Below are 25,789 nucleotides of genomic sequence, written 5' to 3' on the forward strand. Positions count from 1 at the left end.
GGGTCCCATTGGGAGTGAATGGGACGGGTTGGGACCCATTGGGAGTGAAAGGGAAGGGCAGGGTCCATTGGGAGTGAAAAGGAAGGGTGGGTCCCATTGGGAGTGAATGGGACGGGCTGGGTCCCATTGGGAGTGAATTGGACGGGCTGGGTCCCATTGGGAGTGAACACGAAGGGCTGGGTCCCATTGGGAGTGAAAGGGAAGGGTGGGTCCCATTGGGAGTGAATGGGACGGGCTGGGTCCCATTGTGAGTGAATGGGAAGGGTGGGTCCCATTGGGAGTGAGCACGAAGGGCTGGGTCCTATTAGGAGTGAACACGAAGGGCTGGGTCAAATTGGGAGTGAACACGAAGGGCTGGGTTCCATTGGGAGGGAACACGAAGGGCTGGGTCCCATTGGGAGGGAACGGGAATGGGTAGGTCACATTGGGAGTGAACGGGAAGGGCTGGGTCACAATGGGAGTGAACAGGAAGGGTTGGGTTCCATTGGGAGTGAAAGGGAATGGTGGGTCCCATTGGGAGTGAATGGGACGGGCTGGGTCCCATTGGGAGTGAATGGGACGGGCTGGATCCCATTGGGAGTGAATGGGAAAGGTGGGTCCCTTTGGGAGTGAACACGAAGGGTGGGTCCCATTGGGACTGAATGGGACGGGCTGGATCCCATTGGGAGTGAATGGGACGGGCTGGGTCCCATTAGGAGACAACAGGAAGGGCTGGATCACATTGGGAGCGAACGGGAATGGGTAGGTCACATTGGGAGTGAACGGGAAGGGCTGGGTCACAGTGGGAGTGAACAGGAAGGGTTGGGTTCAATTGGGAGTGAACGTGAAGAGGTGGGTCACATTGGGAGCGAACGGGAATGGGTAGGTCACATTGGGAGGGAACGGGAAGGGGTGGGTCACATTGGGAGCGAACGGGAAGGGGTGGGCACATTGGGAGGGAAAGGGAAAGAGTGGGATCCAGTTGGAATGTTCGGAAGACGGGAGAGAATGGGTGGGGGTGCGTCCCGTTAGGGATGCAAATGATAGCAGTGAATGGGAAGGGGTCGGGTTTACTGGGAGTGCGGACTGTGAGAATGAATGGGAAGGGGTGGATCATTCTCGAGCAGACAGTGCTCGGACGATGGCAGCGAATAGGTAGACGGTGCATCCCGTTAGGATTGCGGGTGGTGGGAATGAATGAGAGAAGATGGCCTTTGATTGAGAGCGAGGCCTGTAAGAGTGGACGGGAAGAGAAGGCGACCCGTTAGGGGTAGTGACGGTGAGAGAGAACACATAGGATTGGGATCTCGTTTGTGCGACGGGACGGTGTGGATGAAGATTCACTCTGTGTCTGACCCCGGGAGTGTGTGATGGGACGGTGTGGAGGGAGATTCACTCTGTGTCAGACCCCGGGAGTGTGTGATGGGACGGTGTGGAGGGAGATTCACTCTGTGTCTGACCCCGGGAGTGTGTGATGTGACGGTGTGGAGGGAGATTCACTCTGTGTCTGACCCCGGGAGTGTGTGATGGGACGGTGTGGAGGGAGATTCACTCTGTGTCTGACCCCGGGAGTGTGTGATGGGACGGTGTGGAGGGAGATTCACTCTGTGTATGACCCCGGGAGTGTGTGATGGGACGGTGTGGAGGGAGATTCACTCTGTGTCTGACCCCGGGAGTGTGTGATGGGACGGTGTGGAGGGAGATTCACTCTGTGTCTGACCCCGGGAGTGTGTGATGGGACGGTGTGGAGGGAGATTCACTCTGTGTCTGACCCCGGGAGTATGTGATGGGACGGTGTGGAGGGAGATTCACTCTGTGTCTGACCGCTTGAGTGTGTGATGGGACGGTGTGGAGGGAGATTCACTCTGTGTCTGACCCCGGGAGTGTGTGATGGGACGGTCTGGAGGGGGATTCACTCTGTGTCTGACCCCGGGAGTGTGTGATGGGACGGTGTGGAGGGAGATTCACTCTGTGTCTGGCCCCGGGAGTGTGTGATGGGACGGTGAGGAGGGAGATTCACTCTATATTTGACCCCGGGAATGTCCGACCTTCGTCAGTTGAGACGCTACTGTGTCAGTGTGAGGTGCTCCGACCCACTGTTACAGTGCACAGGATGCGGGGGGCAGCAGAAACCTCAAACAAACTCAAGTCCGACACCAAGGCAGGAAGTTACAGCGGTTTATTAATTTCATCATGATAAATGGAAATTAAACAGTATGTGAGCAGCTGACTTGCGGGAATAAATTAGCTGTTGTAACGATGTACTACATACAGAGCGAGAGACAACGACACGCAGTCGGTAAGTCTGTTCCAGACCAGTTTATTCAAACTTCACGGGGCTGGCATTTAATCTCTGGCTATTTGTGAGCCGGTGCGCCTGCGCAGAAAGAGGGTCGCCACACTGTTCCCAACTCACTCACAGTCACTCACAACTAACTGACCGGCGACAACGGGTGACCGGTAGATTAATCAGTCCCGTTTCTCACCGTCGCTCTGCATCGCGTAAGTGATACTTATAAAATCAGACTTCAGGGCGGTGTCCGGGTTCGCTGTGGATCCAAGGTTATTGCTGAGGTATTTGTCAATTTAACATCATTGTATCGGCCGGACAGCCGAATGCACCGTCCTCGGCAACGGGAGCAAAAGGATTCTCTCCCGGGACACCGGTGTCCCAGACTGAGCCCCGGCCCCCCCGGTCTCCTCCTGTCCGGGTAATTCCCCGGGGTGTCACGCGGGAGAGTCTGGAACCCGCACATCCGGCGGAAGCTGCGCCGCTGGACAACGGGCGGAAATACGTCACTGCGGGAAAGCTTCCGATATCCCCGAGCTCGAGACCGGAGCCGGTTCCGTTAAAACCGTTGGGAATTACCCCCGGCGCGCGGCCATTAAAGGTAAGGGCGGGATTTAAAGGGGAGGGGGAGTTAAAGGGGAGGGGGGATTTAAAGGGGAGGGGGTGTTAAAGGGGAGGGGGTCGTTAAAGGCGCGGGCGGGGAATCGGCTCCATCACGCGGACGGGGATGTTCACACATTCAGATGTTCACAGTTCCACAGTCAGTCCGGATCTGACTCCCTGTAGAGGTCTCAGTTCCTTCTCCCCGGTCTCAGTGAACCGATTCCCCACCAGCCTGAAACAGATGGGAGAATAAAGATGAAATAAACAGATTACACAACAGTGTCAGTAACAGGGGACCGGCGTTAATGTTTCAACAACACTCACAGACAAATATCACCAGAAAACCCGCGGATCCGCTGACATTTTATCACATTGGATATTAACCCAAACACTCACCCGATCCGCTCCAGACTCGGGAGTGTCAGTATGAGGCGGCGGAGAGCGGGGACAGATCGGTCTGTCAGCGAATTTGATCTCAGGTCCAGCTCCGTCAGTGATTTGTTTGTACTGAGAGCGGAGACAAGATCCTCGGCCCCAGAATCTGTGAGACCGACACTCTCCAGCCTGTAGATGAGAGAGAGTGAGGGTGAAGGGTACAGAGAGACAGGAGACGGTACAGATCCTCAGTGTTTATCAGTAACACAATTACTGATCTCATTATTGTTCAGTATCAGACACCCAGTGATTGTAAACACAATCTCCCACAGTCTGGTACTTACCACAGTTTCTGCATTTTACACTCCGGGTTCCTCAGAGCCCCAGACACCAGTTTCACTCCTGAATCTCCCAGTTCATTATAACTCAGGTTCAGCTCCGTCAGTGATGGTTTTGTACTGAGAGCGGAGGCGAGATCCGCGGCCCCAGAATCTGTGAGACCGACACATTTCAGCCTGGAAATGAGAGAGAGTGAGGTGAAGGAAACAGAGAGATAGGAGATGTTACAAATCCCCTGTGTTTATCAGTAACACAATTACTGATCACATTAATGTTCAGTGTCAGACACCCAGTGACTGTAAACACACTCTCCCACAGTCTGGTACTTACTCCAGTTTCTGTATTTTACACTCCGGGTTCCTGAGAGCCGCAACCAACAGTTTCACTCCTGAATCTCCTAATTTATTATAACTCAGGTCCAGCTCCGTCAGTGTTGGGTTTGTACTGAGAGAGGAAGCGAGATCCTCTGCCCCAGAATCTGTGAGACAGACACCACTCATCCTGGAGATGAGAGAGAGTGAGGGTGAAGGATACAGAGAGACAGAAGACGGTACAGATCCCCAGTGTTTATCAGTAACGCAATTATTGATTACATTAATGTTCAGTGTCAGACACTCAGTGACTGTGAACACAATCTCCCACAGTCTGGTACTTACACCAGTTTCTGTATTTTACACTCTGGGTTCCTGAGAGCCGCAGACACCAATTTCATTCTTGAATCTCGCAGTTTATTATCACTCAGGTCCAGCTCCGTCAGTGATCGGTTTGTACTGAGAGCAGAGGCGAAATCCTCCGTCCCAGAATCTGTTAGACCGACATTGTTCAGCCTGGAGATGAGAGAGAGTGAGGGTGAAGGACACAGAGAGACAGGAGACGGTACAGATCCCCAGTGATAATCAGTAACACTATTACTGATCACATTAATGTTCAGTGTCAGACACCCAGTGACTGTAAACACAATCTCCCACAGTCTGGTACTTACCACAGTTTCTGTATTTTACACTCCGGGTTCCCCAGAGCCGAAAACACCAGTTTCACTCCTGAATCTCCCAGTTCATTCTCCCCAAGTCTAAACACAAAGAGACAACTTGATGAAGAAAGTGATACAAACCGAGGGTCTGAGGGAATTTCTTTCACGCGGATATTTCAGGAAACATTAAACCCTTCCGTAAATCACTGATTGGATTTCCCATCACTGTCAAAGTCTCTCACTGCCCAGCTCCAGGGTATTCACCCAATGTCAATAATTTAGTCTGTTGCTGTGACCCTGTGAACCCCACATATTCCGTCTCATTCACCATTGGCAAGAAAAGTGAAGTGGGATGGGGAACTGAGTTCCCTCAGGTCGAAGGGGGATAGAAAAGAGAGATCCTACGGGAGAAATGGAACGGGAAGGAGAGATCCCACAGGAGGAAGGCGGATGGTGAATGGAGATCCGACAGGAGGAAGGTGATGGAGAAGAGAGATCCAACAGGAGGAAAGGGATGGGGAAGAGAGTTCCTACAGGAGGAACGGGGATGGGGAAGTGAGATCCTACAGGAGGAAGGTGGATGGGGAAATATGATCGCTTGGGAGGAAGAGGGATTGGTAAAGGAGATCCTTCACGAGGAAGGGGATGGGGAAGGAGAGATCTCACAGGAGGAAGGCGGATGGGGAAGGGAGATCCCACAGGAGGAAGGGGGATTGGGGAAGAGGTCCCATAGGAGGAAGGCGATGGGGAAGAGAGATCCCACAGGAGGAAGGGGCTGGGGAAGAGAAATCCCACAAAAGGAAGGGGGATGGGGAAGACAGTTCCCACAGGAGGAAGTGGGATGGGGAATTGAGTTCCCTCAGGTCGAAGGAGGATAGAAAAGAGAGATCCTACGGGAGAAATTGAATGGGAAGAGAGATCGCTCAGGAGGAAGGGAATGGGGAAGAGAGATCCCACGGGAGGAAGGGGATAGGGAAGAGAGATCCCACAGGAGGAAAGGGATGAGGAAGAGAGATCCCACAGGAGGAAGGGGATGGGAAAAAGGGTTCCTACAGGAGGAAGGGGATGGGGAAGAGAGATCCTACAGGAGGAAGGTGGATGGGGAAAAATGATCGCTTGGGAGGAAGGGGGATGGGTGAAGGAGATCCTTCACGAGGAAGGGGATGGGGAAGAGAGATCCCACAGGCGGAAACGGAGGGGGAAAATTGTTCCTACTGGAGGAAGGGGGATGGGGAAGAGAGACCCACAGGAGGAAGGGGGATGGGGAAAAGAGTTCCTACAGGTGGAAGGGGGATGGGGAAGAGAGATCCTAAAGGAGGATGGGGGATGGGGAAAAATGATCGCTTGGGAAGGAGGGGGATGGGTAAAGGAGATTCCACACGAGGAAGGGGATGGGGAAGAGATATCCCACAGGAGGAAGGGGGATGGGGAAGCGAGATCCCACACGAGGAAGGGGATGGGTTATCGAGATCCCAGAGGAGGAAGGGGATGGGGATGAGAGATCCCTCAGGAGGATGGGCATGTGGAAGAGAGATCCGACAGTAAGGGGGATAGGGAAAGTGATCCGACAGGAGGAAGAGGGATGGGGAAAAGAGATCCCACAGGAGGAAGTGGGATGGGGAAGAGAGATCTAGAAGTACGAAGCTGAATCAGGAAGAGAGGTACCACAGGAGGAAGGTGAATGGGGAAGAGAGATCCCACAGGAGGAAGCGTGATGTGGAAAAGTGATCCCGCATTAGGAAATTTGGATGGGGAAAAGAGATACCACAGTTATGGCGGGATTGGGAAGAGAGTTCCCACAGGTAGAAGGGGGATAGGAAAGAGAGATCCTGCAGGAGGAAGGGGGATGTGGAAATGAGATCCCATAGGAGGAAGGGGGACTGGGAAGACGGATCCCACAACAGGAAGGGGGATGGGGAAGAAACATCCCACAGGAGGGCGGGGATGCGGAAATGAGATCCCGCATGAAGAAGTGGGATGGGGAGAAGAGATTCCACAGGAGTTGGGGGATTTGGGACGAGAGATCCCACTCGAGGAAGGGGATAGGAAAGAGTGATCCTGCGGGAGAAATGGAATGGGAAGGAGAGATCCCACAGGAGGAAGGCGGATGGTGAATGGAGATCCAACAGGAGGAAGAGGGAATTGGAAGAGCGATCCCTCAGGAGGAAGGGGATGGGGAAGAGAGATCACACGGGAGGAAGGGAATAGGGAAGTGAGATCCCACAGGCGGAAGGGGATGGGGAAAAGAGTTCCTACAGGTGGAAGGGGATGGGGAAGAGAGATCCCACCGGAGGAAGGGAATAGGGTAGAGACATCCCACAGGTGGAAGGGGATGGGGAAAAGAGTTCATACAGGAGGAAGGTGGATGGGGGAAAATGATCGCATGGGAGGAAGGTGGATGGGGGAAAATGATCGCATGGGAGGAAGGGGGATGGGTAAAGGAGATCCTTCACGAGGAAGGGGATGGGGAAGACAGTTCCCACAGGAGGAAGTGGGATGGGGAACTGAGTTCCCTCAGGTCAAAGGGGGATAGAAAAGAGAGATCCTACGGGAGAAATGGAACGGGAAGGAGGGATCCCACAGGAAGAAGGCGGATGGTGAATGGAGATCCGACAGGAGGAAGAGGGAATGGGAAGAGAGATCCCTCAGGAGGAAGGGGATGGGGAAGAGAGATCCCACGGGAGGAAGTGGATAGGGAAGAGAGATCCCACAGGAGGAAGGTGATGGAGAAGAGAGATCCAACAGGCGTAAGGGGATGGGGAAAAATTTCCTACAGGTGGAAGGGGATGGGGAAGAGAGATCCCACGGGAGGAAAGGAATAGGGAAGAGAGATCCCACAGGTGGAAGGGGATGGGGAAAAGAGTTCCTACAGGAGGAAGTTGGATGTGGGAAAATGATCGCTTGGGAGGAAGGGGGATGGGCAAAGGAGATCCCACACGAGGAAGGGGATGGGGAAGAGAAATCCCACAGAAGGAAGGGGGATGGGGAAGACAGTTCCCACAGGAGGAAGTGGGATGGGGAACTGAGTTCCCTCAGGTCGAAGGGGGATAGAAAAGAGAGATCCTACGGGAGAAATGGAACGGGAAGGAGAGATCCCACAGGAGGAAGGCGGATGGGGAAGAGAGATCCCACGGGAGGAAGTGGATATGGAAGAGAGATCCCACAGGACGAAGGTGATGGAGAAGAGAGATCCAACAGGCGGAAGGGGATGGGGAATAGAGTTCCTACAGGAGGAGCGGGGATGGGGAAGTGAAATCCTACAGGAGGAAGGTGGATGGGGAAAAATGATAGCTTGGGAGGAAGAGGGATTGGTAAAGGAGATCCTTCACGAGGAAGGGGATGGGGAAGGAGAGATCTCACAGGAGGAAGGCGGATGGGGAAGGGAGATCCCACAGGAGGAAGGGGGATTGGGGAAGAGGTCCCATAGGAGGAAGGCGATGGGGAAGAGAGATCCCACAGGAGGAAGGGGCTGGGGAAGAGAAATCCCACAGAAGGAAGGGGGATGGGGAAGACAGTTCCCACAGGAGGAAGTGGGATGGGGAACTGAGTTCCCTCAGGTCGAAGGGGGATAGAAAAGAGAGATCCTGCGGGAGAAATTGAATGGGAAGAGAGTTCGCTCAGGAGGAAGGGGATGGGGAAGAGAGATCCCACGGGAGGAAGGGGATAGGGAAGAGAGATCCCACAGGAGGAAGGGGATGAGGAAGAGAGATCCTACAGGAGGAAGGTGGATGGGGAAAAATGATCGCTTGGGAGGAAGGGGGATGGGTGAAGGAGATCCTTCACGAGGAAGGGGATGGGGAAGAGAGATCCCACAGGCGGAAACGAATGGGGAAAATAGTTCCTACAGGAGGAAGGGGGATGGGGAAGAGAGATCCACTGGAGGAAGGGGGATGGGGAAGAGAGATCCACAGGAGGAAGGGGGATGGGGAAAAGAGTTCCTACAGGTGGAAGGGGGATGGGGAAGAGAGATCCTATAGGAGGATGGGGGATGGGGAAAAATGATCGCTTGGGAGGGAGGGGGATGGGTAAAGGAGATTCCATACGAGGAAGGGAATGGGGAAGAGATATCTCACAGGAGGAAGGGGGATGGGGAAGCGAGATCCCACACGAGGAAGGGGATGGGTTATCGAGATCCCAGAGGAGGAAGGGGATGGGGATGAGAGATCCCTCAGGAGGATGAGCATGTGGAAGAGAGATCCCACAGTAAGGGGGATAGGGAAAGTGATCCGACAGGAGGAAGGGGGATGGGGAATAGAGATCTAGCAGTACGTAGCTGAATCAGGAAGAGAGCTACCACAGGAGGAAGGAGATCGGGAAGAGAGATCCCACAGGAGGGAGGGAATGAGAAAAGCGATCATGCAGGTGGAATTGGGTAAGGGAAAAGAGATCCCACAGAAGGAAGGGGGATGGGGAATAGAGATCTAGCAGTACGAAGCTGAATCAGGAAGAGAGGTACCACAGGAGGAAGGAGATCGGGAAGAGAGATCCCACAGGAGGGAGGGAATGAGAAAAGCGATCATGCAGGTGGAATTGGGTAAGGGAAAAGAGATCCCACAGGAGTAGGGGGGATGGGGAAGGGAGATCCCACAGGAGGAAGTGGATAGGGTAGAGAGATCCCACAGCAGGAACATGGGTGTGGAAGAGAAATCTGAGAAGAGGAAGGGTAATGGCTGAGAAATCCAACAGGAAAAGGGGGGATGGGGAAGAGTGATCGCACACGATGAAGCGGGTGGCATTTGCCACAATACATCTCAATCTGATTTACTGCAGTTTTACCCAAATCCGTTTACTTTGCAACAGCACAATAGAACAGTGTCACAGTTCTGAGTGAGAGATAAATCAAGTTACCTCAACTCCTGGCACTTGTGCAGCCCGGGTCCCAGCCGCTGGATTCCTTCACACTGAATGTGGCAGTACTCCAGGTTGAGATATTTTATTGTATCACAGAGTCCGATGGCATGAGACAGGACCGCGCAGTCAATAGGGGTCAGTGTCATTCCACTGAATGAAAGTGTTTTCAGAGATCCCAGTGCGTCCTGAGCCAGTCCACGATTCTGAGACTCAAACAGGTAGTGCAATGTGTTCAGGAGTCTCCTTCTACCAGTGTCACCCGTGTTTCTACTCTGGCGTTTAACCTCCTCCTTCACCCAGTCAATCACCCGGCAGGTTGTTTGATGAGGAAATGGACCCAGAAACTCCTCCAGGCCCCGAGCTGTCATTGGGTTGGAGAGACCCGCAACAAAACGGAGAAATACCTCAAATCGCCCATCTTTTGCCTTGTGGGCTTCATTGAGGAATTTCAGGATATCCTCGGGATGTACAGTCAGGAATTGTGCGACTGCAGCTACAAACTCTTGGATGGTGAGGTGTGGGAATGTGTACACCACCCTGTGGGCAGAATCCTCTCTCTCCAAAATCTCTATCAGGAACCCGGACAGGAACTGGGAAGGCTGCAGATTGAACTTGATCAAATCTCCGTCTGCAAACACAATCTTCTTCTCTGACACTCCTCTGTAGGCCATCTGACCAACCCTGAGTAACACATCACGGGGTATCTCAATCTCACGGCCATGATTTTTCAGGATATTGTAAATATAGTAGGAGTACAGTTGAGTGATGGTCTTGGGAACTCTGAGCGGGTCCCTGACTCTTTGTGTGAAGAAGGGGCCCAGTGCCAGAGCGAGGATCAAGCAGTAGGAGGGGTTGTAGCTCATGGTGTACAGGATCTCGTTCTCCTGCACGTGTTTGAAAACAGCTGCTGCCACAGTCTGATCTTCAAAATACCGGATGAAATATTCCTTCCGTTCCTCACCAACCAATCCCAGGATTTCAGCCCAGACACCGATCTTCGCCTCTTTCAATAAATGTAACACAGTGGGGCGGGTGGTCACCAACACTGAACACCCTGGGAGCAGCTTGCCCTGGATTAAACTGTACACAATGTCAGACACTTCACACCACCTCTCGGGATCTGGGCACTGGTGCTTGGGTTCTGTATCTCTCCGACTATCTGCAAAATTGATTCTGTGCTTGAATTCATCCAAACCATCGAATATAAACAGCAATCCCTCTGGATTCTTCCAGACCTCTCTCAGGATATTCCCAAAGTAAGGATACTGATCCAGAATCAGTTCCCTCAGGTTTATCCTGCAGTTAATAGAGTTTAAATCCCGGAATTTGAAACTGAAGACAATCTGGAATTGTCGGAATATTTTCCCCACGGCCCAGTCATAAACAATCTTTTGTAACATTGTTGTTTTCCCGATTCCTGGCACTCCGGCTACTGCTGCAGAACTCCCAGATTTGGATTTACTCCGGGAAAAACTGATGTGGAATAACTGTGCAGTCTGTATTTTTTCTAACGCTCCACGGAAATGTTTCTCTCTGTAATCCTCGTGGTCTCTGCCTCTTGCCAGCAGCTCGTGTTCCACCAGTCTCCGATCTCGAAGAGTAGAAATGACCGTGAGCTTTGTGTATCGATCATCCAGCTGGAAAACCTTCACCTTCTCCCTCATCAGGATCGTGTTCACTCTAAGCGTTTCAGTTTGTGCCCGCAGAGTCTCCTTGTGTTTCTGTTGAACATCTTCATGGGAACAAAAACATATTCAAAATGTTAACTAGCTCAACTGACAAAGAACTTTATTACTACATTCCAATATTCAGTGTTTGAGATTACATGAATTAATTCAATGTTTCCAAGGATATTAGGACAGAAAGTAAATTTCTGTTCACAGACACAGGAACTAACAGCGATGATTGTCTCAGAAAAATGTCCAATCCTGATATTCTGACGCTAATTACTGATGAAGGTGAACGTTCCCCGGATATCCTATTGCAATCCTGACTGCAGTGCTGTTACATAATTTCACTATATTTAAACATTGTTTGCATCATTAACACACGGTGTTATTGCTGACCTGGTGTGGAAATATGGAGAGCAGGACCCTGTGCATTTTGGCAAAACTGCACTCTGGGGAGTAACAGGTGTCCACTGCAAACACCAATGGTATCAAAACAGGAAGAGCGTCAACATTTAGAGAAGGCAGGATAATGGGGTTGAGAGGAATTGCGGAGCAAATTCACTGAGCTGAATGGCTTAATTATCTTCCTAAGTCTGATGGTTTTATGGTGCATCTAGAGTATTGTGTTCACTTCTGATTGTCCAGCACTGGGGATGATTGGAGAGGGTGCAGAACAGGTTCACCAGGATGTTGCTTGGATTCGGTGGCATGTGAGGCAAGTAGAGCTTTGAGAAACTTGGATTGTTTATTCTGGAGTTTGAATAGAGATCTGCCTGATGTTTATAAGATTGAGAGATAAGATTTGGGGTCGAGAGCCTGTATTTTGCTTTCAACTTAGGATTGATGGCTCATACCAGAGGGCATTTGGTAAAGGTGAAATGGGGTAAATTTAGAGTACATGTGGGCAGATTTTTCACAGGGTTGTGTGTGCCTGGAATTTACAGCCTGGGTCGTGTTGGAGGCAACTATGTCATAGATGCTCCAAGAGATACGTGAATGTGCAGGAAATGCGAGGGTATGGTCAGTAGCATAAGAGAGGATAACAAAGTGTTTCTTTTGTTCTTTCCCAGATATATAAAGAGTAAAAAAAGTAGAGGGTTGATATCGAACCGCTGGAAAATGAAGTTGTAGATTTAGTAACGGGTGCAAAAGGAAATGTCAGACATACTCTGTGGAAGTCACTAGCAGAATTCCAAATTGTAAAGAGCATCAGCGGACAGAATTGAGTGCAGCTGCTATTACGAAGGAGAAGGTGCTTCGGAATCTGAAAGGTCTGAAGAGAGAAAGGTCACCTGGACTGGGTCATACAGTGTATCAGGAGCCTGTCTGGGGTGTGTGGGGATACCCAGAGCGTTAGGACCCGGAGTGGAGGGTTCAGCAGACACAAGGACTGGATTAATACATTAACAGCTGGAACAGCTGGAAAAATACACTTTACAATGTTCAGGCTGCAACGAGAGATGATCTGAATTGCAACCTGAAACCAGAGATCGCCGAATGATTGATGGTGGATTTTCGTTCCCAGAATCCGCCAAGTCACAGTCTAACATTTGAGATGTGGTTTGAACAGAGCATTTCATCACTCACCTGTCAGTTCAGTGGGTAACTGAGACAACCCTTGTGCGATGTTTATGTATTCCTCTGGGTAAGGACCTGTTTAAATAAAAAAAAGAGTTCATGAAAACAGAACTAAAATAATTACAACTATTTAGTTCAATGTGCCTTTGTGTTGAGTGCTTGTTTTTAACATACCGAGCTCCTGTATCTCCCTCAGTATCCTGTCCAACTTCGGTAACTCAGTCCTCCACATCACAAAGGATTCCCACATCGCCCTCCGGACAAGGGAGCCTTTGCCATTCACCAAACTGAGGAAGAGTCTGGAACTCTCTGTCCGGTTTCCCTTCTCTGTCAGTTCAGTGACTTTCTATAAAAGCAAACAATTAATTTATTGTGGAATAGATGGACAGACATGGCGAATCTCACAGTTTAATATTCATCCTGGATTAATGAGCTGAGGTGAATTTGACCGACGGTCCTGATAAGATGAAAAATTAATTTTAGACTGAATGCCTGTTCAACAGTCCAGATATGCAGCCCTTGCACTTATGTCATACAACGATATGACTATTACAGCACAGTAACACCGTCCGTGCCGAGCGCTTACTCTCACCTAGTCCCACCTAACTGCACTCAGCCCATAACCCTCCATTCCTTTCCTGTCCATATCCATATCCATTTTTAAATGACAATATTGAACCTGTCTTTGCCACTTCTACTGTAAGCTTATTCCACACAGTTACCACTCTCTGAGTAAAGACGTTCCCCCTCGTGTTACCCCTAAACTTTTGCCCCCAACTCTCAACTCATGTCCTCTTGTTTGAATCTCCCCTACTCTCAATGGAAAAAAGCCTATGCATGTCAACTCTATCTATCCCCTCATAATTTTAAATGCCTCTATCAAGTTCCCCACTCAAACTTCAACGCTCTAAAGAATAAAGAATTAACTTGTTCAACCTTTCTCTGTACTTAGGTGCTGAGACCCAAGTGACATTCTGGTAAATCTCCTCTGTACTCTCTGTATTTTGTTGACATCTTTCCAATAATTCGGTGACCAGAACTGTACACAATACTCCAAATTTGGGTTTACCAATGCCTTGCACAATTTTAACTTTACTTCCCAACTTCTATACTCAATGCTCTGATTTATAAAGGCCAGCATACCAAAAGCTTTCTTCATCAACCTATCCACATGAGATTCCACCATCAGGGAACTATGCACTATTATTCCAAGATTACTCTGTTATACTGCATTCCTCAATGCCCTACCATTTACCGTACATGTCCTATTTTGATTAGTCCTACCAAAATGTAGCTCCTAACACTTATCAGCATTAAACTCCATTTGCTATCTTTCAGCCCACTCTTCTAACTGGCCTAAATCTCTCTGTAAGATTTGAAAACCTACTTCATTATCCACAGCGCCACCTATCTTAGTATCCTCTGCATACTTAGTAATCCAATGTGCCAGCCCATCATCCGGATCATTAATGGATATGACAAACAACATTGGACCCAGGACAGGTCCCTGAGGCACACCACTAGTCACCGGCCTCCAACATGACATACAGTTATCCACCACTACTCTCTGGCATCTCCCATCCAGCCACTGTAGAATCCATTTTACTACTTCAATATTAATACCTAACAATTGAACCTTCCTAACTAACCTTCCGTGCGGAACCTTGTCAAAGGTCTTACTGAGGTCCGGCACACTGATAAATACAGCAGGTGTGAGAGGAGAAGGTGACTCTGAACCTGCAGTTCCCAGTGCTCTCCACCTGAACAGCTGAAACAGATCTACTGAAGACAAAGGTCTGAATGAGGTCCGGTACCCTGATAAGTACAGCAGGTGTGAGAGGAGAAGGTGACTCTGAATCTGCAGTTCCCAGTGCTCCCCACCTGAACAGCTGAAACAGATCTACTGAAGACAAAGGTCTGACTGAGGTCCGGTACACTGATAAATACAGCAGGTGTGAGAGGAGAAGGTGACTCTGAACCTGCAGTTCCCAGTGCTCCCCACCTGAACAGCTGAAACAGATCTACTGAAGACAATTCAGAGATCAAAGTCTTTAATGCCAGGTAGAACTCCTAGCAAGTACAGGAGATTAATATTGATCACTATTCCCTTTGATACCAGAAGTTCAGTGACAATACTCTAAATACACTCACCTCATTTTCTTCTCTACTGAAATGTCCCTCCTTTGTCAACATCCAACCGAGTCGTTCAACTTTCTCTTCAATTGCATGTTTCAGACTCTCCCTGTAGAACTTTGTCAGTTGGTACAGTCGATACTCGCCCCCCTCTGCCAGGAGGTCGGAGATTGTAAACTCTGGCTCTGCGAATATAAAATGGGAATGTAGTCACAAACTCAAATATCGCTTGTCTCCACTGCTTCACCAAACTCAACAAACCAGTCATCTCTTGAACCTCAATGTTTACCTGCTTTCAGCTGGAAACACGTATTTTGCCCTAATCTCCAACACTGGCCTTAAAAAACCGACCCATCAATGCGCTGTGCTAGACGTTCCCAGAAGGAACCCATTCACCAGAAACCTGTCTCTCCCACGGTCCCTCCCACTCACCGATTTCAGTTTAAAATGGGCAATATATGTTGGGACTGTCAATGATAGTCGCTTTCCAGAGATACTCTCTCTATCCTGGCGAATACATTTCCCAGAACTCATATCCTGGAAATACTCTCTTATCCGGAGAGCTGCATTTCCTCCGATACACATCCTGGAAATCCTCAGAGCAGGTCGGACATTTCCTGTAGTGCGGTAACCGGTGCCACACTACACCGCATGCACCACGCCCACACTTTCCCCTCTCTGACCAACCCTCCAACAAGGAATCACATTTACCCACTTCCCACGTCATTTTGCGAACACATCACCCTCATGCTTCACTCACCCACTCCCTGTTGGGCACTTGACAATTCCGTGTTTGATGAGTTTCCGAGCTGACAGGCAGTCGCCTCACTTGTGCTGGTTCCAGGGCCCTGCTCAGTGTCTCTGACGTCACTGTCTCTGGGCTGACAGGCAGTCGCCTCACTTGTAGCGGTTCCAGGGTCCTGCTCGGTGTCTCTGACGTCACTGTCTCTGGGCTGAATTTGCTCTTCCTCCTCTGCGGCCGGACCGCATTCCATTGGGACATTGCTCTCAATCTGACCCTGCTTTGGAACCTTGCTTCCCGTGTCCCGATCATCTTCCCTCGATGAGCTGCCTGGTAAGAGCCTCTTGTGTACTTTCTGTACCGGATTTAATTTCCCACCTGCAGTAAATGATGAATTGCAGGTTTAGAGTGATTTATGCTCGAACAAGGATTCACAACGGGTGTCTGCAATGGAGCCGGGACTCCGGCTGACCGGATTTGGAGAGGGACTGTGCTGGTGAATGTAAACCACCCTTCATGTTAGGTCACTATCCCGATAAGCCAGTGAGTGGACACATCCACTCCCAGAAAAAGAAATGGATAAACACAGTAATACTGATCACCGACTACGCATTAGCTGAACACACCAATAATCAGCGGTTATTAATGGATCGGCATCAGGTGATACCGGGAATTATCACTGGGATTATCTCCCACAAACATAAATCTCCCTGGATCACAAACTGTCAGTCACCTGTATCACTCACAGACAAGCCACTGGATTACTCGTGGTCCGATCCTCCAGATCAAACGTTCTCCGGTTGCTTTGTCACACACTGTCTTGTCCCCTGGGTCAAAGACTGACCACTGCCTTGAGATGGACAACGTCCAGTCCCCTGGGTTACAGACTGAACATAACCTTGAAGCCCATGATGCCTGGTCCCCTGGGTCCCATCCCGTCTCCTGGATAATAATTGTCATGTAGCAGCATTGGCAAAGGGAGAGTCTTGCGTACATTTCTAGCAGCTAAAAGGCTCGCTGAGAGAGCTTTACAGTTGCTAATCTACAGGATGGACGTGATTCAGCTTGAAGAAGTGTCGAGGATATTGACAAGACCGTTACCGGATGGGGTTGTTTGTTATCTGGTTCGGCTGGGACAGTTTGCCCCGGAACACGGGAGCTTGAAGGGTAAACTTGCACACGTAAAACAGAATCTGAATCAGGTTTATTATCACCGGCATGTGACATGAAATGTGTTAACTTAGCAGCATTATTTCAATACAGTACGTAATCTAGCGGGAAAAATAATAATGAATAAAAATGAGAAAGATGATGATGATGATAATAATAATAATAATAATAATAATAATAATAATAATAATAATAATAATAATAATAATAATAATAAAATAAAGAAGTAAACCAATTACGTGTATTGAATAAATTAAAGAAACGTGCAAAAACAGAATGATTGTATATTTTTAAAATAAATGAAGTAGTGTCCAAAGATTCAATGTCCATTTAGGAATGGGATGGCAGAGAGGACGAATCTGTTCCTGAATCACTGAGTGTGTGCCTTCAGGCTTCTGTACCTCCTCCCTGATGGTAACAGTGAGCAAAGGTCATGCCCTAGGTGCTGGATGTCGTTAATAATGGACGCTGCCTTTCTGAGACACCGCTCCCTGAATATTTACAACTTCCGGCAGCTTCACTCGGTCCTGTGCAGTAGCCCCTCCATACCAGACAGTGACAGACCGATGCAGACCACAAATGAAGTGTCTCCTGATCCTCAGCCATTTCCAAGGCTGGCAATGTTCTCGGCTCGGCTACAGAAAACTGAGTTCGGAAAACTCCCCTCATCTACTTTGCGCAGCGAGGGGGGAGTTGAGAGCTGCCCTGACAAAACATGAAATGTTGTATTATCGCACAATCTCTGAAATCCAGGAAATGCTCTTGTCACCTATCTCTGAATTTTGTAAATGAAAGTTGAAGATGTCTTTCACCTCTAAACAGGCCCTGATGTGCAAAAAAAGCCCTGAACGTAGACTTTTACATAACAAACAGCACCGCTGTCACATTCCTGTTCGTGTTTCACTCTCAACCTGCTGATTCAGGGTCTCCGGCTCCTTTCACTCAGGTGAAGCTTTGCCTGGTGAGTGGAGTCATTCGACCATTACTGGTGTCAGGTCCCTGCGCTGGAACTGTTGGACCGATCGATTATACAAAGTCATTTTACCAGTGGGATCAATGGCACTGCTTGATGAAACTTTTTCTCTGCCCTGTTAGCGCCTGTGTAAGCTTCTTCATCTGAACTATTGTGCACCAACAGGGCAGAAGTTTAGTTATAAAGATCCAGGTGAACATACCTGTAGCCATTCTGATTCTGACTGAAGGTTGTTGATTGTCGTCGTCTTGTTTACACTCTGATCCCGGTGCAGGACAGCCCAGCCTGCTGGTGATAACCTGTATTACACACAACAAGCAGACAGTGAGTCAGAGAGAGTTGGATTACTTTGCAAATGTGACAGTACAGCCATTCTCTGTATCAGAGCCGCAGTTCGCATCAACTCCCAAACCATGTCTGTATGTCTGTCCAGTGATATCTAGAGCATCCTTCCGATAGAGGCACAGAGAAACAGAGCACAGATACGGACCCTTCAGCCCATCGAGACAATGCTGACCACAGTGTACACTGAGATGGTCCTAATTTTCTAAGTTGGGCCCGTTTCCCTCCTGGCCTCTTCCTTCTATCTTCACATGCCAACTGCTTCTGGAATTATACAATTGTGTCTGACTCATCCACTTCCTCTGGCAGTTCCCGCCACATAATCACCAGCCTCTGCATGAAAACGTTGCTGCTCGGGTTGGTTCTGGAATCTATTTACCATCCTCTGCCCATTTAGATCCCCTATAAGCTACGATAATATTCACCGTGAGTACCATCTACTAATTGTCTGTCATCGGCGAAATTTCTGGTCAAGCCTTGTGCACTTGCATTGTAATCATTGCTATCAAATAACGAATATCAAATGTCCCAAACTGTAGCCTCGCGGTACACCACTAGATACCCGCCTCCACTCCAAGGAGAAACCTTCATCCACCACTCTTTGCTTGCTAGCTTCAAGGCAACTTTTGAATCCAACTAGCTCTCTCTCTCTGTACGGCATGGGACGTTATCTTCCAGACCAAGCTGTCATGAGGCAGCTTGCCAATGTACAATACCCACTCCCCCACCCGCATTGACAATCATCTTCAAAAATCTTAAAAAAGTATTGTTGAACACAACTTTCCATGCACAATGCCATGGTGACTCATGATCGGTCTTTGTAGAACTATGTAGATATTCTGTGTGTGACTGGTCCATATTGTGGAAAATTGTCTCCGGCACCTCACTTTTTTTGCTTATTTAGGGGTACCAGGCAAGGTTGTCCTCTTAGTCCATTATTATTTGATATTGCGCTGGAACCTTTGGCAATTGCTATTAGAGAATCACCTAACATTGTTGGCATTAATCGCGGGATGGATATCCGTAAGTTATCATAATATGCAGACGACTGGCTATTATACATTTCTGATCCTGAGAAATCCATTACTGCAGTTATATCATTGTTGGTTCAGTTTAGTAATTTTTCCGGGTATAAATTGAAACTTAAGAAGAGTGAATTGTTCCCCCTAAATAGGCAGGTTCCAATTTACAGAAATTTGCATTTTAAATTAGTTACTGTTTATTTTATATACTTAGGGATTAAAATTACAAGAAAAAGCATAGGATTTTTTTTACGGTTAATTTTTTACCCTTAATTGATCACATTAAATATTTGTTTACTAAATGTTCACCATTGTCTTTATCATTGATAAGTCGGATTAATGGTTTTAAGGTGATTTTTTTACCTATGTTCTTATATATATTTCAAGCGGTACCAATTTTTATTCTGAAATCTTTTTTTGACAATGTTCATTGAAAAATTTCTTCATGTATTTCAAGCAGAATTAAAATTCTAGGTTAGGTAATATACATTTACAGAAGTTAAAAAAGGAAGGTGGATTGGCATTGCCAAATTTTAGATTTCATTACTGGGCAATTAATATCCCATATTTGATATACTGGTCAGCGACAGTTCGCCGGTAGTGCGCACACATGCGTACCCTTCTCATCTTCTTCCGAGCCACTACTATTGGGGATGCATAGGGGCTTCGAGACTCAGTGATGATTCCAGTTTCCTTCAACTTGCACAAGTGCTCCTGCACGTCTTCCACATCTGCTGGGGCACGTCGCCGTGACCTCTCTCTGAACGGGGTGTCCTCAGTCACTCGGATGATATGGCGAGTGCTCTTGGAGCAACCCACATCGAATTCGCCAAGAGAAAAAAACATCTTCCAGCTTCAAAGTCTTCTCCGCCAGCCTGTGTTTCTGCTCCGGTGACACAGGAGAATCCCCAAAGTTAAAGGCCTCAGCGGTCAGCTTTCCTCTGTTTTCCAATCCTTCCCCCCTAGTGGGCCTCACAGGGGCGCTAGACATTACCGTCACCGGGAACAAATGCGCCAGCGGGATCCCTCTCTTAAAGGTGATTTCACCTGCCGTGGTGTTCCTGACACTCACGGCCATCCGCCTCGCAGGTACCACCGCTGGCCTCTGCACTTCCGGCCTCACGAGCACCCCCGCCGGAAATCGTGTCTCCCCCTCGAGATCGTGGCTAACAGGGCTTTGCCTGCCGGCACTCAGGGGAATCTGAGGGTCCCCATCACTAGTGCCACCTCCCCTGGCCGTATAACTTTAGGCCTCACCTTCGTACACCACACCGTCTCTCGTTTGCACTCAGGATGCAGCCCTAGGGGGTCAACCACTTCTTAGAACACAGCTCGAAACACTGGATGTACCGAGAGTGTCTCCAGAAAGTTCTCCAGCGCCTTCTCCTTACAGGCTCCCAGGAGCCGTTTACAAGAGGGGAGTTAGTCCCCACCAGAAGGGCAGTGACACCTGTTTCCACCGGGTTCGGCCAAACCAACACCGGCTTCTCAATGGCTTCAGACACTCCCACATCGCCCTCGGAGAATTCCAATATCACTGACAGGAATACGGGTTATCACCCTCACTCACACCCCAAATCGCCAGTGCCTCAAATGGGGTTACTGACAAGTGCTTTAGATATTTGTTGTAGAACGGCCGGTAAAATAAGGTCACCTGAGATCCTGTGTCGAGGATGGCTTTTGCGTAAACCCCCTCTATCCGTAGGCACACGCTGGAACGGGGTCCCACCAGCCCAGCCGGAATAAAGGCTTGGGCTTTCGGTGGTCCCCTGGCAGATTTCTGGGAACGTGTTCCTCCAGAAACTCCAGTCCGTTCACTCACTGACACTCTCCTAAGTTTCCCGACTCCTCTCCGTTCTTACTCGCCCGGGGGCTTGCCCACCTCGGGACGTCTTGTCTCTCACAATCCCTCCAAAAGTGTCCCCCTTCCCCACAGCTGTAGCACACCCCTGACTGTTCACATTCCCGCCGGAAGTACCCCTCTTTCCCACAGTTATAGCACACGCTACCAGCCGCCCCTCCTCTCCCGGGACGCCCGCCACTACCAGCCCACTGCGCTGGTCGTCCCCCGAAGGTTTACTCTCCCTGTCCTTCCCCTCAAACAGAGGGGTCCCTACTCCCCTGGGACCCCTTGGGTTTCTCGGTCCTCAACCCGGCCATCACTTCCTGCACCGTTGAGGATCGCCCCCGGTGGCCCGACCCCTTCTACGACCCAAGGTGCTCTCTTCCTTCCTGTACTACAGTAAATAACGTTACAGTAACTCTGGAGTTTGACATTTACTATCTGGAGTCAGATCTTTACCGGAAATATAAAAGAAATCGGCTACTCAGCCCATCCATCGTTCTGCCCCGTACAATAAAATCATGGCTTTCGCACCGAAATGTCGCCTGCCGCCTGTCTCTTTCTGAAACCGGTCACCCCGCCCACCAACCCCATTTCCCACCACCGCCTCCACACCACCCCCCCTTGTTTACTGTGTGCCGTGGCCTTGAACAGAATCAAAATCTTTGCTTCTACAGGATGTCGAGCGGATCCGTTGGAAGCACCCAGAATAAACACAGTCTCAAAGGAAAAGATAACATGCATTCATCTGAAATGACAAGCTTTGGAAACGGGAAACGTGTTGTCCAAACAGATTTTTCACACGCTTGCTTTGAAATCGGAACCCTTGGTTTCAGATCAGTTTTTAATAATGGCATAAGCTGTGAAAAATCTCAGTAATGCTGACAAGGAAGTGTAGGATCACAAATCATATCGCCGCCGGAAGGGGGTTAAAATGGAGCGAATGAGTTATTGATCACCGATGCAAAACACAGATCATGGATCGATTTGAAATAAAGATCGGAAACAAATATCAGAAGCTGAATTATTCTCACCTGAATTCGCTAAGAATATTCAGTCTCCGTGTGGATATATTTTCAAGTCGTTTTCTTCCAGCTTCATAGCAGACAATCGGCCGAGGAGCCGGTGCTGCTGTTCTGTGAGACTCACAGCGCGACTTTCTGTGTGCAAGTTGCTGCCCGTCCGCAGGACGGATTCCGACACGCAGACATTCCTTGGATCAGGCAGCGGCGTTTCTGCTGAAAACAAATCCAAACGGTTCAACATTCCTCCCCTCCCTTCAACTGTCAGCAAAGCAGGCTTAATGTTGTAGTCAAATCTTACTGTTCCAGGGGGATATCAATAAAACGAGGTGACAGAGGAAAGAAAGTTCCCCAGTGTCAGCAATCTGAATGCCGACTTGTCACAATCGCTATCAGACTTTGTGAGTTTCCAGTATTCTAATTCATCTCAACACCAAATCAGCTGTGGTTTTAATATCTTTCTTTCTAAGAAAAATAAAAATAATAGAATTAGCCGATCTGCCGCATTCTTAACTGAGACAATCCAAACAGTAAAATCTCACGTTTTCTCTGTTGTTTTGAGTAGTTAGTTTTAGTGTGTGTGTGTGTGTGTGTGTGTGTGTTTGAGTGAGTGTATGTGTGTGTGTGTGTGTGTGTGTGTGTGAGTCTGTGTGTATGTGTGTGTGTGTGTGTGTGACTGTATGTGTGTGTGTGAGTGTGTGTGTCTGTATGTGTGTGTGTGAGTCTGTGTGTGTGTGTGTGTCTGTGTGTGTGTGTGAGAGTGTATGTGTGTGTGTGTGTGTGTGTGTGTGTGTGTGTGTGTGTGTGTGTATGTGTGTGTGTGTGTGAGAATGTGTGTGTGTGTGACGGAGAGAGAGAGAGAGATAGAGATGAGAGGGAGAGGGAGGGAGAGAGAGATCAGAGATGGAACCCAGCCCCGTGGGACATGTCGGATATCACTGTCGGTGTGAAACGTTCTACAGTACTGACTCAGTAGAAACCAACAGGACAATGTTTTGATTGAAGGTAACGACATCGCTTCTCCTAATCCGTTTGGTCAGTAATTAATTCGTTAACTTGAACATTTCAGAGCTCCTTCGTGCCATTGAATTCCCTCCCGGTCCGAACCCCGCTGTGAACGCTCCCTGGTTCTGACGAATCGGAGACAACACTTACTGCGATGTTGAAACCGGACGGAGTTCAGTGCGGTCCCGGGTGAGCGGTGTGCTCACCATGTACAGAGATTTCAGTCTAAGCTGCTACCTCCGAGGCTATTTGTTTATACAGTGTCCGTCGGGCATTACAGATACACTGGTCCGATTGAGCTGGAATAAGCGTACATGGCCGCATTTCTGGTGCGCGCACCCTCTGCGGTCCGGGGTTTGTCCGACAGCGGGGGGAGACGGAGCTGGGGGCAAATGGAGGAAACACAGACAGGAATATCAAAGGCAGCGCTAACCGTCTCTCGCGGACGCGGGTAGTTTCTGTCTGAACTTCCGCGTAGGTCAAACAATTTCCCTCCTTGCAGTTCCATCACAACCAATGGGGCGGAGGTTCTGTGTTTAATTCAGCGAATCCCAGTCCGAGGATTTGATCCATCTCGGGTTCTGGGAGGCTTTCCAGCTCAGGACGAGTTTCAGCTGAAACATCCCTCACCTGTCCCGGTTCAGGGAGTCGCCTTTCTGCTGAACTCAAACAAACACGTTCGGCAATTTGCCCCCACAGGATTTCTGGAGGGCCGCAGTTATATATTTTCCGAGAGCTTCGCGATTCCGGAGAGTTTTTGACGTTGGTAACATTAAAAAATTATTAATTTCCCATTCGCGCAGCTGTCGCAACAAGAAACCTGTGACCCACGGTTGACATCAATTCACAAGGAACGGTTGTTGATCCACATCCCGTCAGACACGTTCGTGGAGATTCTCCCTGTTAAAAGTCGCCTATTGCGTTCGGCTCGAAGTTTGCTGAGGGAGCGGGTGATGGACAGATTACAAGTGGGCCTGGAGGGACTGAAACACGGAGGAGTGCAAACACCCTGGGGACTGGGGTGTACATCACTCATAGTAGATGTTGGTTTTCCAGTTCATGTTGGAAAATATCTCCCGGCAGAAGTTTAGATTGACGTCCGGGAGAGAGGAGAGCGAGGTGAAAGTGAGGATGGTAAGGAGGGATGGTTGAGGATGGTGCGGAGGGATGGTTGAGGATGGTGAGGAGGGATGGTTGAGGATGGTAAGGAGGGATGGTTGAGGATGGTAAGGGGGGATGGTTGAGGATGGTGAGGAGGGATGGTTGAGGATGGTAAGGAGGGATGGTTGAGGATGGTGAGGAGGGATGGTTGAGGATGTTAAGGGGGGATGGTTGAGGATGGTAAGGAGGGATGGTTGAGGATGGTGAGGAGGGATTGTTGAGGATGGTGAGGAGGGATGGTTGAGGATGGTGAGGAGGGGTGGTTGAGGATGGTGAGGAGGGATTGTTGAGGATGGTGAGGAGGGATGGTTGAGGATGGTGAGGAGGGATGGTTGAGGATGGTGAGGAGGGATTGTTGAGGATGGTGAGGAGGGATGGTTGAGGATGGTTAGGATTGAATGAACTGCGAGTGGAGTGAGCGGATAATGAGCTTTAGGCTCATTTAGGTTGGGAGACTGTAGGTCTGACACGGTGGTCAGCAGCACAGGAGCGCCGCAGGGAACCGTACTCTCTCCGGTCCTGTTCACCCTGTACACATCAGACTTCCAATATAACTCGGAGTCCTGCCATGTGCAGAAGTTCGCTGATGACACGGCCATAGTGGGGTGTGTCAGGAATGGACAGGAGGAGGAGTATAGGAAACTGATACAGGACTTTGTGATATGGTGCAACTCAAACTACCTGCGTCTCAATATCACCAAGACCAAGGAGATGGTAGTGGACTTTAGGAGATCTAGGCCTCATATGGAGCCAGTGATCATTAATGGAGAATGTGTGGAGCAGGTTAAGACCTACAAGTATCTGGGAGTACAGTTAGACGAGAAGCTAGACTGGACTGCCAACACAGATGCCTTATGCAGGAAGGCACAGAGTCGACTGTACTTCCTTAGAAGGTTGGCGTCATTCAAAGTCTGCAGTGAGATGCTGAAGATGTTCTATAGGTCAGTTGTTGAGAGCGCCCTCTTCTTTGTGGTGGCGTGTTGGGGAGGAAGCATTAAGAAGAGGGACGCCTCACGTCTTAATAAGCTGGTAAGGAAGGCGGGCTCTGTCGTGGGCAAAGTACTGGAGAGTTTAACATCGGTAGCTGAGCGAAGGGCGCTGAGTAGGCTACGGTCAATTATGGAAAACCCTGAACATCCTCTACATAGCACCATCCAGAGACAGAGAAGCAGTTTCAGCGACAGTTTATTATCGATGCAATGCTCCTCAGACAGGATGAAGAGGTCAATACTCCCCAATGCCATTAGGCTTTACAATTCAACTGCCAGGACTTAAGAACTTTTTTTTTTAAAGCTATTATTAATGCTTTTTGAGTTAGTGATTTAGATGCATATCATATTATTACTGAGATAAGTATTGTATGTAATTAGTTTTTGCTACAACAAGTGTATGGGACATTGGAAAAAAGGTTGAATTTCCCCATGGGGATGAATAAAGTATCTATCTATCTATCTACGTATTCGACGACGTTGGATGGTCGGGCGGCAAAAGTACCGAGCACAAAATGGCCGCCACCCAGGATGAGGTGGACGGCAAAAAGGTCGGAGCGAGGGCAGAGGGAGCTGCGGGTATCAGGAGTGACGGGACTGGGAGAGTTGGCCAGTGATTCACTCAATCGTGGTGGAAAGGGGAATGGGGTGGTGAGGTTGTGGGAAATGGCGAAGTTGCCGCCCGCTGAGGATAAGATGTATCACGAATAAGGGAATGGGAGAGAGAGCTCT

General features: G+C 49.2%; 1 protein-coding gene across 1 annotated transcript; it reads right to left on the reverse strand.

The window, feature by feature from the left end:
* Window positions 1-2,141: 2,141 nt before the first annotated feature.
* Window positions 2,142-23,277, reverse strand: LOC140720734 (NACHT, LRR and PYD domains-containing protein 3-like). The gene is made up of 14 exons (XM_073035564.1): window positions 23,058-23,277; window positions 21,915-22,367; window positions 17,876-17,972; window positions 15,549-15,908; window positions 14,807-14,973; window positions 12,830-13,001; window positions 12,665-12,730; window positions 9,405-11,139; window positions 4,569-4,655; window positions 4,243-4,413; window positions 3,917-4,087; window positions 3,592-3,762; window positions 3,269-3,436; window positions 2,142-3,104 (listed from the first exon to the last, which is right to left on the reverse strand). The coding sequence occupies exons 3-14, from the start codon at window positions 17,883-17,885 to the stop codon at window positions 3,017-3,019; spliced, it is 3,366 nt and encodes a 1,121-aa protein (XP_072891665.1). The 5' UTR covers window positions 17,886-17,972; window positions 21,915-22,367; window positions 23,058-23,277; the 3' UTR covers window positions 2,142-3,016.
* Between the last annotated feature and the right edge of the window lie 2,512 nt (window positions 23,278-25,789).

The sequence above is a fragment of the Hemitrygon akajei genome, unplaced genomic scaffold (assembly GCF_048418815.1).
Source record: "Hemitrygon akajei unplaced genomic scaffold, sHemAka1.3 Scf000046, whole genome shotgun sequence".
Classification (NCBI taxonomy): domain Eukaryota; kingdom Metazoa; phylum Chordata; class Chondrichthyes; order Myliobatiformes; family Dasyatidae; genus Hemitrygon; species Hemitrygon akajei.

Excerpts from the sequence above, each read along its gene's own strand:
- LOC140720734 (XM_073035564.1), bottom strand. Across the intron at positions 11,140-12,664 it reads GTTACCCACTGAACTGACAG|ATGTTCAACAGAAACACAAG; the intron begins GTGAGTGATGAA and ends GTTCCCATGAAG. Across the intron at positions 3,763-3,916 it reads TGTAAAATACAGAAACTGGA|GCTGAAATGTGTCGGTCTCA; the intron begins GTAAGTACCAGA and ends TCTCATTTCCAG.